The 14380-nt window shown below is 44.2% G+C and overlaps 1 protein-coding gene across 8 annotated transcripts in view; it reads left to right on the top strand.

The window, feature by feature from the left end:
* NAV1 (neuron navigator 1) overlaps positions 1 to 14380 on the top strand; it is a 199889-nt gene that overhangs the window by 141776 nt on the left and 43733 nt on the right. For all 8 annotated transcript variants that reach the window (XM_075195619.1, XM_075195617.1, XM_075195618.1 and 5 more), the window contains 4 exons: positions 2362 to 2456; positions 2786 to 2881; positions 3071 to 3236; positions 3368 to 3603. In XM_075195619.1, the coding sequence (XP_075051720.1) occupies positions 2362 to 2456; positions 2786 to 2881; positions 3071 to 3236; positions 3368 to 3603 (593 nt within the window). The remainder of the gene's footprint in view (positions 1 to 2361; positions 2457 to 2785; positions 2882 to 3070; positions 3237 to 3367; positions 3604 to 14380) is intronic.

Here is a 14380-nt window from a genome sequence, read left to right as displayed (position 1 = left end):
GTTGCATGAGGCTTCTGGAAAACAGAGTACCAACGTTCGAGGCAGTAATGTTTACATGCTTCACTCTCGACATCTCCAGAGGTAAATTCTCCAGAAAGGGTCTGGTTCCCGGGTTATTGGACTGCAGATCCTCACTCTGTCCAAACCCACACGTTTATCTCTCTCGCAGTGGTTAGCCAGACTGTCAGGAGTGAGGTCAGTAGTTCACCAGGTCCTGGACCCCGGTCCTGACAGGCTCTAGTCTGTTAGATGGAGGCGGATTAATAGGTTCCTTAGGGTTCCAGGGTCTTTTGGGTCCTCCCAAGAAGAATGTTCTTTCAAATCTGGTGCACCGAATGTGGCGTCAGGCCCAGCAGGTCCTGATCAGGATACCTCTAGGCAATCAGATAATGGCACAGCTTTTTCATTTCTGTAGCATCACGGGGGAACATCCGGCCCAAGGGCAGTGTGAGAGACGAGCAGGCTATGGTCTGAGCAGCGTGTGATGTTCCTATACTTTTGACCATTATCCCGACATAAATAAGTGGGAGGACGAGAGTCTCGGCAGGCAGGCAATTACCCAGGGGGAATGGTCTTTCCACGGAGACGTCCTTTGTCTTCCTGGTGGAGTCTTGGGGACATTCTGAACTTAGTCCTCAGGGCGCCCATACTTATTTCTCAGGTTACCCCTTTACTGCTCATAATCAAGAGACCCTTAAGTGGAATTTCTTATGCCAGGATGTTCCCTGGAGCTTCGGTTTGGGGTACCTGTCACTTCCATGTCCCAGGTTCTCACGGGTGCTAAAGTTGTTTCTAGAGGAATGTGGCTTCCAGCTATCCTGGTGGCCCTTCATTTGCTTCGCGGAGCATGGATCTTGGACATTGGCGACTGGTGGCGACACCTCCCTTTCGAAATATATATAGTCGGGGTCCTCTTTCTGCCACTCTTTATATCGTCTAGCTCGGCGCCATGGCGTTGGAGAACCTAACCTTAGGGCCAGAGGTTCTTCGCAGGGAACTACGTGGTACCTTGGAAGAGAGCCGGTAAGGTATTTTCCTCATCTGCTCCTTTTTGTCTGGAAGCAGTACAGCATTTGGTGTGAATCCTAGGGTTTTCACACATCCCAGTGCTGGCTCTCTTAAGTCGCTTTCTTTCAGAAGCTGGCTCTGATATGGAACTACGCCTAGGTTTCTGCAAGGTGCAGCTCCCCGTACTCTACATAAATTTCAGCGCCGGTTTACAGGATCAGGGAATCTTCAGTCTCCTCTTCAAAGGGATCCCTTCAGGTTCAGCCACCCTTTGGTTGCTCAGTTGAAACCACGAAATCTAGTTCGGGTGATCAGAGCGCTTGTTTTGTCCACTTTTCACTTGCTGACTCTGGGGAAAATATGTTAATCCCAGGGTAGGGGAGTTCCCTTGCATATCACGCCTGTTCGTAGGGGTTCGGTGGTGATGGTGTGAATTGCACGCTCACATTTTACTTTTCCAGAAGGATAGAGAGGTACGTCGCTCCGGCCAATATTGGTTCAGAGGATAGTATCTGCATTACACTTAACTAAGGAACATTCTGTTATTCTTCCTCCTTTTCGTGTGGCACACTTCATCAGCTGGATGTGGTTTGTGCTCTTCGGTGCCAGATTGACCACAGGGTCTCTATCCATGAGACTAATGTTCTCTTCGTCCTTTCGGACACTCAATAGCTGGTTAGTTTCCAGACAGTCTCACGTCCGATACATCCCTTCCACTATTCGGTGGGATGTTTGCCACCCTTATCATGTTCTGGTGACTTTATAGCTCACTATCCAGGGCGGTGGGTGCTTCTTAGACGGCACGTCAGGGTGCTTCAGTAAAGCAGTTGTGCAGGGTGGCAACGCCCACATCTGCTGCAGAGTTTCTTGGTTGCATCCGCTAATGTGAGCTTTGGGCGCAGGATGTTGCGCGCAGCTGTTCCAGAGCAATCCCTCCCTTGGAGGCAGCTTTGGTATGTCCCCAATGTCTCGCAGTGTCCCCCAATGGTTGAAAAGAGACTGTTGTCAGTTGCTTGCTTACTATTGCTGTTGAGTTATGTGCTTGTGTTACATGTTTGAGTGCATATGTGTTTAATGTTTGTTTTAAAAGGAAGCCCCTGCAGCCCCTTTTTAGAAATATAAGGATATGGGAAGTCAACTTAGAGATAAATGACCATATAAAAAAGGTGTTTTTATTTTGTTTTTTATTTTATTTGTATGGTCATAGAGCTCCTCTGTGATGTCTAATATGCTTATATTACAGAAGGATGCATTTTGCAAGGTTTTTTGTTAGTGTAAAGGATTACAATAGCTATTTCTAAAAAAAAAAAAGATTTCTATATTGATGTAGAAACTGATTCGAGTCTCTTGCAGATATTTCCCCGATGGATGGTGTAAATGGATCTCTTCAGCGGGAGGTGACACTCCGTACTGTGATAAGAGTGCCCCCACAGCATATTATTAAGGGGGTGAGTCTTTCATCATCATTAGAGTTACATAATTTCTCATACATCTGAATTATATGCAGAAAATTGCTTGTTTCATGCACCAGGCGCACTCCCACAAGAGTCCCTGTCAAGTGCAAATGTCCATATGTTAAATAGTGATACTTCTCAAAGAACAAATAATTACATATTGATTATGATACATAAGCAAATAGGTAATTAGTGTAGCTAGCGCAGAAATTATATGGATAAGGAATTTGATATTTTTATATTTTTTTAATTGTCCCATATATTTACTGATTTACATTGTGCATTGTTTTTCCTATGTTAACACTTTTATTATTTACCTGCAGGATCTGAAACAGCAGGAGTTTCTCTTGGGTTATATAAAGATTAGTAACAAGGCTGACTGGAAAAGTCTGGATGATGCTGTGTGCCAAACCTTTCAGGTAAAAGAGTTTTCACTGATGCCAGAATCTCTTCTCTGTAAAACATCATTCTATTTCTGTTTGGATCAACACTTCTTACAATCATATTTTTGTTACCAGAGTACTACTATCTATATTTCCTTTCTTTTCCTTTCTTTCCTCCTCACTTACATTTAAAACTCAAATAATTATCTTTTTTTTTTAATCTAGGATTATGTGAATCAGGTTGATCCAGGTGCCACACTGGGGTTAGGAAGGGAGTCTGTGAGCAGATACAGCCTAGGGCATATAAAGAGGGATCTAGATATGGAGCCACCTGAGACTTCCCCTTCTCGGAACTTGCGAAGCAACACAAACATTATTTTGCAGCTAAAAGGTGGAACCATAACACTATTTAGTGGATGGAAAGTTTTGCATTTTTGACTATAATGCTGATCTCTGTCCTCATTTAATTGTTTTTGAACTTTATGTCCCTCTTCTGCTGTGTTTGTTGTTTTTTCCCATTAGGTCTAAAAGAAAAGTGCGTGGATCTTCTAGTCTTTGAGTCACTTATCCCCAAACCTATGCTTCAGCATTATGTTAGTTTGTTGCTAAAGCATCGACGACTGTTGCTATCTGGTCCCAGTGGCACAGGGAAGAGCTTCCTGGCACACAGACTGGCTGAATATTTGGTGGAAAGGTCGGGAAGAGAGGTCACTGAGGGCATTGTTTCTGCCTTCAACATGCACCAGCAGACCTGCAAGGTTAGATACAGATATAAGACATTACATTTTAGCTCTTTACTTAGTGCAAATGTCCATATGTCAAATACCTAGTTTTTATAAAAGTGTATTTGTGGAAGCTGTTTTTCTCCTGTTTCTTTTTATTTATTTATTTTGGGGGGGAAGGTTAACTGCTTCCTGATAACCTACTGCCTTTTTCCATTGTCCCAGCAGCACTATAGGTTGGCTATAACAGAAAAGGTGGCAGGCAATAATGTTGGCCATTGATAGGCAGCAGTCAATTTATTTGTTCATGCCCTTATGCTTGCTTGAACACTGCTCAATGCGATGGTTTTATTTAAAATGCAGAAGTGCCTCAGCATTTCCGCATGCAGGTCTGGGTAGTTGCTAGGCACTTAGAGGTAGAAATTTCTTTGCTAGTGAAGTGGTGGAGGTCCAGTTCAAAATATAAGCTATTTGGTTCCCAGGATTTCACTACATCTGATAATGTAGAGTGCAAATATTACAATGCTAAAAATATTAAAATAAAAAAGTTTAGCAAAATACATATATTTTGTTCCCAAGCACTCTCCCCTGCTTGATAAAAGCACTTTAGCAACTCTGTGTTGGGGCAACATGGTAGCTTAGTGGCTAGCACTTTCACAGCACTGGGGTCATGATTTTTATTCCCAACCATGGCCTTATCTGTGTGGAGTTTGTATGTTCTCCCTGTGTTTGTGTGGGTTTCCTCTGGGTGCTCCAATTTCCTCCCACACTCCAAAAGCATACTAGTAGGTTAATTGGCTGCTATCAAAATTGACCCTAGTCTCTCTCTCTCTCGACTGACTGAGTTCTCTGTACAGCTCTGCGGAATTAGTGGCACTATATAAATAGCTGATGATGATGTGGCATTCAAGCATTTTGAGAATTTTCATAAACTTGTTCAAAAATGTGTGAATGTCACATAGAATGAAGTTCACCCTAATATTTCCCAATTGATAGCTGCACCCTAATGGCACTGCCCTACACCAACTTACGTGCACTTTTTAGGGATTTGTGAACACAAATTGTACAGCACAGTATGAGGTTAGAAAATTGCTTACATTTTGAATAAATATTTTATGGTTGCACTAATTGCGTATAAGTAGCTAAATAAAGAATTATAGAAAAACAATTTTTATTCCTATTTTTTCACATTCTATTCTATGTAAAAAGCATAAAAAAAAAGATTTATTCCACTCTTCATCCAAAAGGAAATTCTACTTGTGTATACTAAAAAATAATAAGCTTATTCCCAATGAAATGTGCACATCACCAAAATACCTATGCATGTTTTGCTGTAATTTTACGATGTTTGCTCTTTTTTTACACTGTCATGTTGCGTGCTGCAGTTTTTGTCCTTCTATCCCTCCTCTTTCAATAAGAAAGGCATATCTTTAATGCCCATAAGCACATACCATTATTTAAGGCAAGTATTAGTAAATGCAATATCTCAGGGCTGTGTCCTGTATTTAGCATAGTACAATAACATATCTCTTGCACAGCCATTTGGGGGGGGCACTGCTGACCATGGGATATAGAGGGTGCTGTGCTTGGGAGTAAGGCACTAAATTGTAACAATTTGACTGACTTGCTTTCCCCACTCTATGCCCCCTGGATGGAGGACAATCCGTTTTTAGCAAGTGCTTACAGAGTAGGACACATTTTAAATTGGTTTCTTTTCTTTTTATTTTATTTTAGTATTGACAGCGGTAAGTGAACACCACCGATGAGAGCGGGGACAGTGCCTTCGGCACTCCCTTGCCATCCCCCGCTCTCCACCACTGGGCTCCGGGCAAAGCGTCACCTGGTCACAGTACACGAGGACCCAGGAGCTCCAGTCTCCCTCCCTGAGACAGGGCTGCCTGTGGTCTCAACTCCCTGGCTACTAAGGAGGCAGACAGCAAGGGAACTTAAAGGTAGCAGGGGAGAGAAGCCTGGTAGGGAGCTAGTACAGCTCCCATCAGGGTACGTGGAAGTATATGCAGAGCCGCATTGTTGAGAGAGGCAGAGAGGAGGAGATCCTTCTTACTTATGGTTAGCACCTCCCCACATGCCGGATTTTCTGTGAGTAAAAGCCCGCCAGTTTAGCCTGTTACTTTTTCTCTGAGGTGCCTGGTCACTTCTTTACCTGGAAGGGAAATTTTATATCTAGCTGTGTAGTATTATACACTGTTTTAACCTATATGTCACTGTTATTACTATTGTACTATTTTTCTTTTACTGTAGGAGTACCTTTTTTACTTGTGTGTTTTTACATTATGTCAGAAAGTGTTGCATTCCAGGTCCAAGCCTGCCGGGGCTAGCTCGGTGGGGTACTTCACCTGTTCTAGGTGTCAAGTGAAGTTGCCAAGTGTACAGTCGGACCTGGATGCCCGATAAGCATCGGGCATCCTCACAAGCCATGCGGCTTGTGAGTCCGAGGATCTATGTCTGCATTTGTCTGCAGAGGACGCAGCTGACCTGGGCTAAGGAACTGGCTAGATCCATTGTGCAGCTCAGACGGGAAAATGCCCATTTAGGGATGGTAGGTGACAATGCTTTTCCTACTGCTTCCTAAGGGGCTCAGTCTATAGATACCCTTCCTCCATAAGAGGTGTCTCAGTGGGGCCCTGCCACCTTGCCGGTATCACGAGAATTTTCCCTGGATGTAAAGCCTAGAAAGATTGGTTCAGGGCCTGGTTATTGTGTCTTCCTCCCTAGAGAAGATGTTGGAGACATTGTCTTTTAACAGACCATGCAAGCAAGCATCCGGCTAATTCCCGGAACCAGGGGTTAGCAGAGTCCTATTCAGAACACTCCCTTCAGGAGGAGGGGAAATTCCTGAAGACTCTGACTATGAGGACCTGACAACCTGGGAGGACTATTCTTCCAGTCGACAGTAGGTGGAAGACCTTATTATAACAGTCCGATAAACCCTGAATATTTCTGGGGGAACCGATGGTTCCAGAGGTTTCCCTGTTTAGGCAAAAAAAAAAACTGCCCGTTTCTTTTCCTTCTGCCCCACAGTTATCCGAAATGTGGGTGGAGGCGAGGCTTCAACCTGATATCAGATTTCAGGTTTTGAGACTGCTCCGCTTCTCACACCCCTTTTCGGACATAGACATTGCATCATGGGAGGCGCAGCCGAGTGTGGATGCACCCATTGCACACCATGCGAGGTCCACTCCTATTCCTATCCCTAGTTCTGCTGCCTGAAAAGAAAGCACATAGAGTGTAAAGGGGTTTTGAAATACATTTACTTAGCCTCAGGTTCTCTGCTTCGACCCATTGTGGCAGACTGGGTGATGAAAGCGGTAGAAAAGTGGGCAAGCACACTCAGTGACGTCATACTGTCTGGGATGCCTCAATCTGAATTAACAACTTTAGCCGAGCACATTAAAGAAGCATCAGAGTATTTGGGCGACGCTGTCCTGGATGCAGGTCTGCCTCTATGTAGGACCTCTTCCTTGTCAATGGCGGCCAGATGTTCTCTCTGGCTCAGATTTTGGGAGTCAGGTGCAGAATCCAAAAAAGCCTTAGAGGCGTTGCAATATATTGGAAGGTTACTCTTTGGTCCCGAATTGGACAAGATTATTGCTCAGGCCACTGGAGGGAAGCATTCTCTCCTTCCCGTTAATGCCCCTAGGACTAGGGCTGGGAATTCTGATCTGTAGATCCAGGGGAGCTGTTGCGAGAAGCCAGTCCTTTGTCCCACAGGGGGTGCCTCAGTGGGGTAGGCAGGCTTGAGTAGGAAGATATCCTAGACCGAGGCCAGCAGACAAACAGCCTGCATGACTTTCCTCTTCCCCTGCCCGGAAAGTTGGTGGTGGGGGCTCGTCTCCTGCTCTATCAGGGACTGGTGTATTTGTTTTTATGCTGACGCCTGGGTAATGGGCATCGTGGCCAGAGGATATGTTCTTGATCTCATGGGGACACCTCCGCAGTATTTCCTTTTCGCTCCCCTTCCACGAGACGCCACTAGAAAAAGGGCCCTTCAGGGGAGCCATTCAATCCCTGTTGTCAACAGGAGTGAATGTTCCAGTCCCGAGAGTGGAGGTTTGGGTTTTTACTCAAATCTTATTATTGTACAAAAGCCAGGTTTGTCGTTCCAACCCATCATGAACCTGAAGTCCATCAACTTATGCTTAAGGGTAGCCAGCTCCAGGATGAAATCTGTTCACTTCGCGATCAACTCAATGGAGTGGAATGAGTTTCTTACATCCTTGGATATCAAGGATGCATACCTTACCATCCCAATATGGGAAGGCTACCACAACCTTCTCTACCCTTTGGTCTTGCAACAGCACAGAGAGTATTTACAAAGGTTATGGCAGTCATGGCAGCGCCCCTACATCAGAAAGGGGTGACTGTTCTGCCGTACCTTGAAGATCTCCTGATCAAAGCTATTTGTGCTCCTCTTCTTCTGTCACACTTGCGCTTGACAGCAGAAAAGCCGCAATTGCATGGTTGGGTCACAAAGTTCAAAAAGTACAGCCTGGTCTCCTGTTCAACACCAGGGGGTATATTTACTAAGCTGCGGGTTTGAAAAAGTGGAGATGTTGCCTATGGCAACCAATCAGATTCCAGCTGTCATTTTGTAGAATGCACTACATAAATGACAGCTAGAATCTGATTGGTTGCTATAGGCAACATCTCCACTTTTTCAAACTTGTAGTTTAGTAAATCTAGCCCCAGGTGTCATAGGGTGTTTTTGCCCCAGGACAAAATTCTGGCGGTTCAAAATCAGGTGAAAACCTTGTTAATCCCTCAAGCATGTTTTAATTTTTACAGTGCATGAAACTTATGGGGCGGATGGTGTCTTGTTTCGAAGAGGTACAGTTTGCTCCCTTCCATTCATTGTTCTTCCAGTAGGAGATTCTAGCAAGGTGGTCGTGGTCCAATCCTCAATTGGTGACACAGTTGTTCCATCTGTCGCCACTGACCCGCCAGTCTCTCTTGTGGTAGCTGACAAGGAGGAATCTCATGGACCTCCCTTCTCGGTGTGGGACTGGACCATAGTAACCACACAGCTGGGGTGCAGTGATTCTGAAACTCCATCGTCAGGGCCTTGATCACGGGAGGAGGCAAGGCTGCCCATCAATGTTCTCGAGCTACAGGCAGTTTTCTCTTTTACATTAGTTGGGGGACACTGCTCACCTTGGGGTATAGAGGGTGCTGTGGGAGTAAAAAACTTGTCTAGCCTGCTCCCCTCCCCTCCACAGGAAGAGCTCAGTTTTTTTCTTAGTGCCTACGGAGTAGGGCACTTTTAGTCTAGTCTTAGAGTTTTTTTGTGTTTTTTACAGATAGCTAGGATTTCTCCATGGCGATCTCCGGGTGACTGCTGCGCCTACTTCAGGGAGAGCGTCCGAGACGCTTTAGTGCCGCCCCCCCCTGATTTATGAAGGGCTCTCTGGAAAAGGGTCACCTTGCACTGCGGTAGTGTCCAGGACCCAGCCGCTTCCAAGGAGGCGATGTGAACCACCCTGAGAGCCGCGGCAGCATGCTCCGGTCGCCCGTGACTGCTGTGGAGGCAGAGTTGCCCAGCCTGTCAGCCGGCATTTGGACGAGAAGTTGCGGTGCAAACATGTAGTGTGGCATATCATTATCATCATCATCATCATTTATTTATATAGCGCCACTAATTCCGCAGCGCTGTACAGAGAACCCATTCACATCAGTCCCTGACCCATTGGAGCTTACAGTCTAAATTCCCTAACACACCCAGACAGACAGACTAGGGTCAATTTGTTAGCAGCCAATTAACCTACCAGTATGTTTTTGGAGTGTGGGAGGAAACCGGAGCACCCGGAGGAAACCCACGCAAACACAGGGAGAACATACAAACTCCACACAGATAAGGCCATGGTCGGGAATTGAACTCATGACCCCAGCGCTGTGAGGCAGCAGTGCTAACCACTAGGCCACTGTGCTGATGGGGAGCTGTCGCTGGAGGACAGTCCTCATCAGGGTCTGATGTATGGTTTTTTTTCTGCATTTACAAATGTATGTTTTTTGCTAATTTTGTGCAGGCCAGCAAAGAGTTAAGTGGGTGTTGTTAAATGGTAATTTACTCACCTGTTTTTTTCCATGGTTCTGGCAAGCTTATCAGCCATTTCCCACCCTGCCTTCAGGACACACTTACGCAGACACATCCCTGTGGATTGAGAGCCAGTAGATATAGAGTGGCTTTGCTGTTTCTTGTATATTTTTCAGTGTTTGTGTGATTTCTATCTGCTGTACATACTGTGAGGGTACATTACAGAACACTTCTGGTTCTGGTCTTAGCTGAAGCACTGTATTATTGGTGTATTTCTATAGTGTTACAGTTTGCCATATACTGTACATTTCTTCATTGTTATAAGATAGTTCTACAGTGTCTCTCTCATTTACCTTTCTGTTTTTCAATATGTCAGAAAGAGAGATCAGGGCCAAATCCAAGGCTGTCTCTGTAATGTACTACACCTGTACTAGGTGTGAGTCCAAATTGCCTGGTGGACGGTCAGACCAGCAAGGCCTGTACACAGTATGCGAGGCCAAGGACCTGGGCGGGCACCCGTCTAACGGGTGCAGCGAACAACGTGGAACCAGCCTGGGCCAAGGAGAAGGCAAAGTATATTGTCAAATTAAGCCTGGGGATGGTAGGTGCTAATTCCATTCCCTCTTCTCCGGGTATGCAGTCCTCAGATGCCATTCCTTTGGGACAGGCCTCAGTTGCTGCATGGTGGTCCAGGGGTCTCCCAGGAGCCTGTTTGGATGAATAGTTTGGAAGGGTCTGTGCAGGGGTTGACCAGAGTGTCTAATTCCCTTGAAAAATTGTTCCATTCTAGCATGGCAGGTGGATGGCGTAAACGCTTGGGTCTGCCTATTGCCCAGGAGTTTGTAGATGCTGACACGGATCCATCCAAATTGGGAGATGATGATGTTCTAGAGGATTCTGACTATGAGGACTTGCCCACAGGTGAGGAGGATATGTCCAATAGACAGGGCATTGAGGACCTTATCCAGGCAGTGCGACAGGTTCTTAACATATCGGATGGGGAACAATCTGTATCACATGTGTCACGGTCGTCTGTATTTCTTGATCCGATTCGGGACCCTTGGGACTAGCTGTAGCAGGACTGAAACAGAACCTAGCAGCCTGGATGATCTTCCTGCTCATGTTCTTGCTGATTGTAGAATATGGGGGGGGGAGGATTTCAATCCGCTCCAAGGTAAGGATAAACCTCAAATTAGTATGGTTTATAATTAACATACATTATGAGGGGGTGCTCTCATAACTAGACGAATCTAGAGTTTAGAGAAAATACAGTTGATATTAGATATCAACTGAACAAAGTAGTGTGTGAGGCACTCCTATCCATAGGATTTGTAAACTTAGAATTGTAGAATATAGCAGTGGAATGAGCAGTCTGCAGAAGCACAGGCGAACAACTTCTTCCTTTTTATGTAGCTTTATTGTCAGGATGGTAAATGTTTTGACACTGTATACTTTCACAGCAATTATGGAGACCCTAAACGCTAGCTATACATAGACCAGCTCTCTCTCAGGACCAGCCAGCTTTCCCAGCGTTGGTCTCAGTGAACAAATAACACAAACAAGCTTTTATACCTGATACTCCTCCCCCAGCCTTAGCTTGATGGACAGGTGACACACCCACCTTCTCTTTAAGAGAAAACGCCCATCACTGGCTCTGTTTCAACTAACAGACACACCCTGTCTGTTTGCTGAGAGGAAGCAGCTTTTAAATCATGTAAGTTAACCAACTTTAAACTACACATAAGTCTCTACTTGGTTTAACCTGAATCTAGGTGCATAACTGCGCCAATGTCTTACTCTGCTTGTATGTTTTCTTTGCATATTGTCAGATAAATGCCTCCCTTTGACCTCACAATATATATATATATATATATATATATATATATATATATATATATATATATATTGTGAGGTCAGGCAGGGGATCAGTAATTCTCAGGTTGTAGGCATCAGGAACACTGGCAGATCTAACTGACCGGGTGAGATCTGGTTCTAGTAGTGTAGAGGTCCAGAATTAGATGGTGCTTTGGTAATCCGTGTGGATGGTGCGATATTGAATGGGCTGCACATTCTGAAAAATGTTGGACTGGAGACTAGATTTATTTTATTTTCAAAGTATAAAGATCAGACCATATTTAAACCCCCAAATCTATCAATGATGACAAAGGCTTTGTTGTTGTTTGACAACTTTACAAAACAATTGCAATTAGCTGCATAGGGGGTTCAGCTCTACCAGCCATGAGTTATATAAGATAGTACATTGATCAAACCGAATTGAAATGGTCTCTTTCATGGTCTATCTTGTTTTTTTCTAGGGACACATAACAAATGGGCAGTAGAGTGTAGTTTTGTTAGAAAACATGGCAGACCTTTCCCACAACAATAATGTCTGACCCCTTTGGGACTATACAGACCATGTTCAGTACTTCCATGGGCAACATAGCTATTGCTACTATCTTTAAATAGTCATAGGAAAAAAGCTATTTGACAAGTATCTTCAAGAAGAAATTGAAATCCCTCCATCCACGAACGTGGTGTCTATAAAACATTTTAAAACAATCCTGCTAAATGTCGAATTAGCGATAAATTCGGAGGACCAGCTGGGTGTAAAGAGATTGTGTATTAAGTAGTTTGTTCTAGGACTCTATAACTACAGACAGGAAATAAAACAGCGATTGCGGATGGGTTTTTTTTTTGGCAAATACGTAAATGGATAAGAAAGTTAGGCCACTTATCTGGACCTAAAAATATATAGGAATGATGCTTCCTTGTGACAATCATCAACATAGAGAGTCAACCCAGTTTATAGGCACTATTAGTTTCTCTTAATTCTATTTTAAGTGCAAATTGCATTTCTTAGTCAGCATCACTAATAACAAATCATTGTACATATGGAGCATGCCTGTACGTCATTTGAGTGGTGTATGTTTGCACACTGCAGTCAAAGATTACATACTTGTTTTTTAATATCATTTGCTAGGAGAAAATGCCTGTACTTGTTGTAGTTTTGCCTCCAAGTTGTATATGAATTCTAATTGATCAGGGGAGTAAATAATGCAAGGAGGTACACACTCATTAACTCTGAGTGCCATGATTGTGAAAATCTCAGACCGCTCTGAGCCGAACAATGTGCAGTTGCTCTCTATTTGGTGATTTTTCTTTCATAATACAGAGTGCTATAGCTATAAACCTCTCTTGGCTCAGAGCAGATGAATGCAAAATTTTTATTAGCATGCAGCATATGGGTGTCTGACTCTCACAGAAACCGACACACCCAATATGATTTTCTTCCAGATCTAGGGTTAGCATATAGCCTTATCAAATAATATACACTATATCAGTGATGGGCAAACTTTTTCAGGAGCGGGCTAAATAAAAAAGAAAAACTTTAGGCGGGCCAATATAATTTATTAAAAACTCAGATATCTAAATATATAATACAAATTTTTTGGACGGGAGGGTGTTATATAGCAGTATTACCTCTATAAGTGCAGCGATCGTACAGACACAGCACTTATTTCAGCAGGTTGTTGCAGATCCGTCTTTCTGGTGAGCCACTAACTGACAACACAGCAGCCAATCGAAATCCGCCTTAGTATATGGCCCAGCCCATCTCTTCTCACATGACTTTCAGCCATTAGGGGGCAGGAAGGTGTTTGAGTGATTGACATACGAAGTGTCCTTTTAGGAAGGAGGATGACGTGTAATGGAGGAAATAGCTGGGAAGGCATAAAAATGAAGGTTCTGACACACAGGGTCGGCCCTAATAATTTTATGCATATTTTAATGACATTTTTTAAAATATTGGCGGGCCGAATAGAACCTCTTAAGTGGGCCGGATCTGGCCCGTGGGCCGTAGTTTGCCCATCACTGCACTATATGAACAAAAGTTTTTGGCCACAACTGTTAATTATTGAATTGAGGTGTTTCAATCCGACCCGTTGCCAGAGGTGTATAAAATTTAGCACCTAGCCATGCAGTCTCCATTTGCAAACATTTTTGATACAAAATGGGTTGTTCTGAAGAGGTCAGTGACTTCAAGCGTGGTACTGTGATAGGATGCCACCTTTGCAATAAGACTGCGTGAAATTTCATCCCTGCTGGATATTCCAAAGTCATTTGTAAGATATAATTGGAAAGTGGAAGTGTTTAGGAATAACAGCAACTCAGCCATAAAGCAGACCACGTAAATTCACAGAGAGGGGTCAACGACTGCTAAGGCGCATGGTGCGTAAAAGTCACCAACGCTCTGCTGATTTCATAGCTGAAGAGTTCCGAACTTCCACTGGTATTAATGTAAGCACAAAAACTGTGCTGCAGGAGATTAATAGAATGGGTTTCCATGGCCGAGCTGCTGCATGCAAGCCTCACATCATTAACACCAATGCCAATCGTCGGATGGAGTGCTGTAAACTACACAGACACTGGACTGTGGAGCAGTGGAAATGTGTTATGCGGAGACTGCTCTCTGGCAGTCAGATGGGCGAATCTGGGTTTGGCGGAAGGCGGGAGAATGTTGGCTGACTGCATTATGCCAACTGTGCAGTTTGGTGGAGGAGGGATAATGGTATGGGGCTGTTTTTCAGGGTTTGGGCTAGACCCCTTATCTCCAGTGAAGGGCAATCTTAATGTTTCAGCATACCAAGTCATTTTAGACAATGCTATGCTTCCAACTTTGTGGCAACAGTATTGGGAAGGCCTTTTTCTATTCCAACATGACTGTGCCCCAGTGCACAAAGCAAGGATTATAAAGACATGGTT

The sequence above is a fragment of the Mixophyes fleayi genome, chromosome 2, assembly GCF_038048845.1.
Source record: "Mixophyes fleayi isolate aMixFle1 chromosome 2, aMixFle1.hap1, whole genome shotgun sequence".
Classification (NCBI taxonomy): domain Eukaryota; kingdom Metazoa; phylum Chordata; class Amphibia; order Anura; family Limnodynastidae; genus Mixophyes; species Mixophyes fleayi.
This window is presented reverse-complemented; position numbering and strand designations above follow the sequence as displayed.